The sequence below is a fragment of the Poecilia reticulata genome, linkage group LG2, assembly GCF_000633615.1.
Source record: "Poecilia reticulata strain Guanapo linkage group LG2, Guppy_female_1.0+MT, whole genome shotgun sequence".
Classification (NCBI taxonomy): Eukaryota; Metazoa; Chordata; class Actinopteri; order Cyprinodontiformes; family Poeciliidae; genus Poecilia; species Poecilia reticulata.
The window spans coordinates 42,095,317-42,096,798 of NC_024332.1; the positions used below are offsets into that span (position 1 = coordinate 42,095,317).

General features: G+C 45.4%; 1 protein-coding gene across 1 annotated transcript in view; it reads left to right on the forward strand.

The window, feature by feature from the left end:
* efnb2a (ephrin-B2a) overlaps nucleotides 1-1,482 on the forward strand; it is a 17,704-nt gene continuing 16,222 nt past the window's right edge. The window contains exon 1 of the mRNA XM_008404154.2: nucleotides 1-169. Within this exon, the coding sequence (XP_008402376.1) occupies nucleotides 1-169 (169 nt within the window). The remainder of the gene's footprint in view (nucleotides 170-1,482) is intronic.

The window sequence follows — 1,482 nt, forward strand, 5'->3', positions numbered from 1 at the left end:
ATGGTGCCCAGGGAGCAGCTGGAGAGCTGCACCATCACCAAGGCCGACACGCCGCTGCTGAACTGCGTGAAGCCCGACCAGGACGTGAAGTTCACGCTCAAGTTCCAGGAGTTCAGCCCCAACCTGTGGGGCCTCGAGTTCTTCAAGGGGAAGGACTACTACATCATCTGTGAGTGTTCAGGGGCGTATCCGGGTTAATAAGGACTAGGRCCACTGAGAAAATAAAAAATACTTCTCTGAAATTTACTTTAATCTGACAACTCTGGTTTAAATCTCAGAATTTTGACTTTGTTTTCTCAAATTCTGATGTTTTAATGAAATCCTGGCTTTAATCTGAGAATTTRATCTTTAATCTCAGAAGTTTGACTATTTTTTCTCAAAATTCTGATTTTTTTTTCTCATATCCTGTCTTTAATGTGAGAAATCTGCCTTTTTTCTAAAAAATTTACTATCTTTCTCAGAGTTCTGATGTTTTCAGAATTTTGAATTTACTCTCAGAATTCCCGGTGTTATTCTCAAAACTTTACTGTCTCAAATTCTGATTGTAATCTGAGAAATTCTGTCTTTAACGTAGACCGTTTTCCCACAAATTTTGACTTTAATCTCGGAATTCTGGTGCTAATGGGAAAATTCTGACTTTATTGCCTCAAGTTCTGACTTTTTCCTTTCTGAAATTCTGACTTAATCTGAGAATTCTGTCTTTGACCTCGGAAATCCGACTCGTTTCATAATTCTGCTWTTCTTTGAATTCTGACTTTTTTCTCATACTTTTGTCGTTAATCTTCTGCGRTCCRCGGTCATTATTCTGATAAAAGGTCAGAATTTAAAATTTTTCCCAGTGTCCCCGGACCCTCCTCCAGATAATCCCCCCTCGGAGTCGGTGTGTGTTTAGCTGGTGGCCAGCAGGTGTGTCCACTCCGCCTGGCTGATTTTCCTGTGATTTGCTAATGCCATCCTGAGAGGAAGCTCTGACGGGGTTTCTGCGCCGGCCCCCTGGTTTGAAACATGGAAGGCGGACTGAACCATCTGTGTGGCGCCGATGGGGGGCGGCTGCGTGTGTGGTGGGGGGTTGAGCTGCAGATCGGACCATCTGCGATCCTCTGCCACCGCCATCTGTGAGCTGTCACAGTGGGGAAGGCCGTATTTCTTACAGGGAAGAAAGGAGAGCGAGGCGTTTGCTTCAGGCTCTGCGGTTTGATCCGCTCAGTTTGCGGCGCTGCGGGTTACCTGCGCGGCGAGGCGCRTCTGAACGTCGACGTGAGAGCAAGCMGAGCGGATCGGGTTCTTCTGTAGGGTGGCAGGAGGATGAGCCACATCTAGCTTTACAGTTCTGGAAGTTTATTGGTTTCTGAAGTTTTAATTTTGGAAAATCTGGTTTTTTTTTACACCAATGTACTCATTGGGTTTCCATAGTTCTGTGATGTCACCGCGCCAAGGGCGGCCATCTTGTTTGACAACAGTTTGAATTCAGGTCTACAAAAC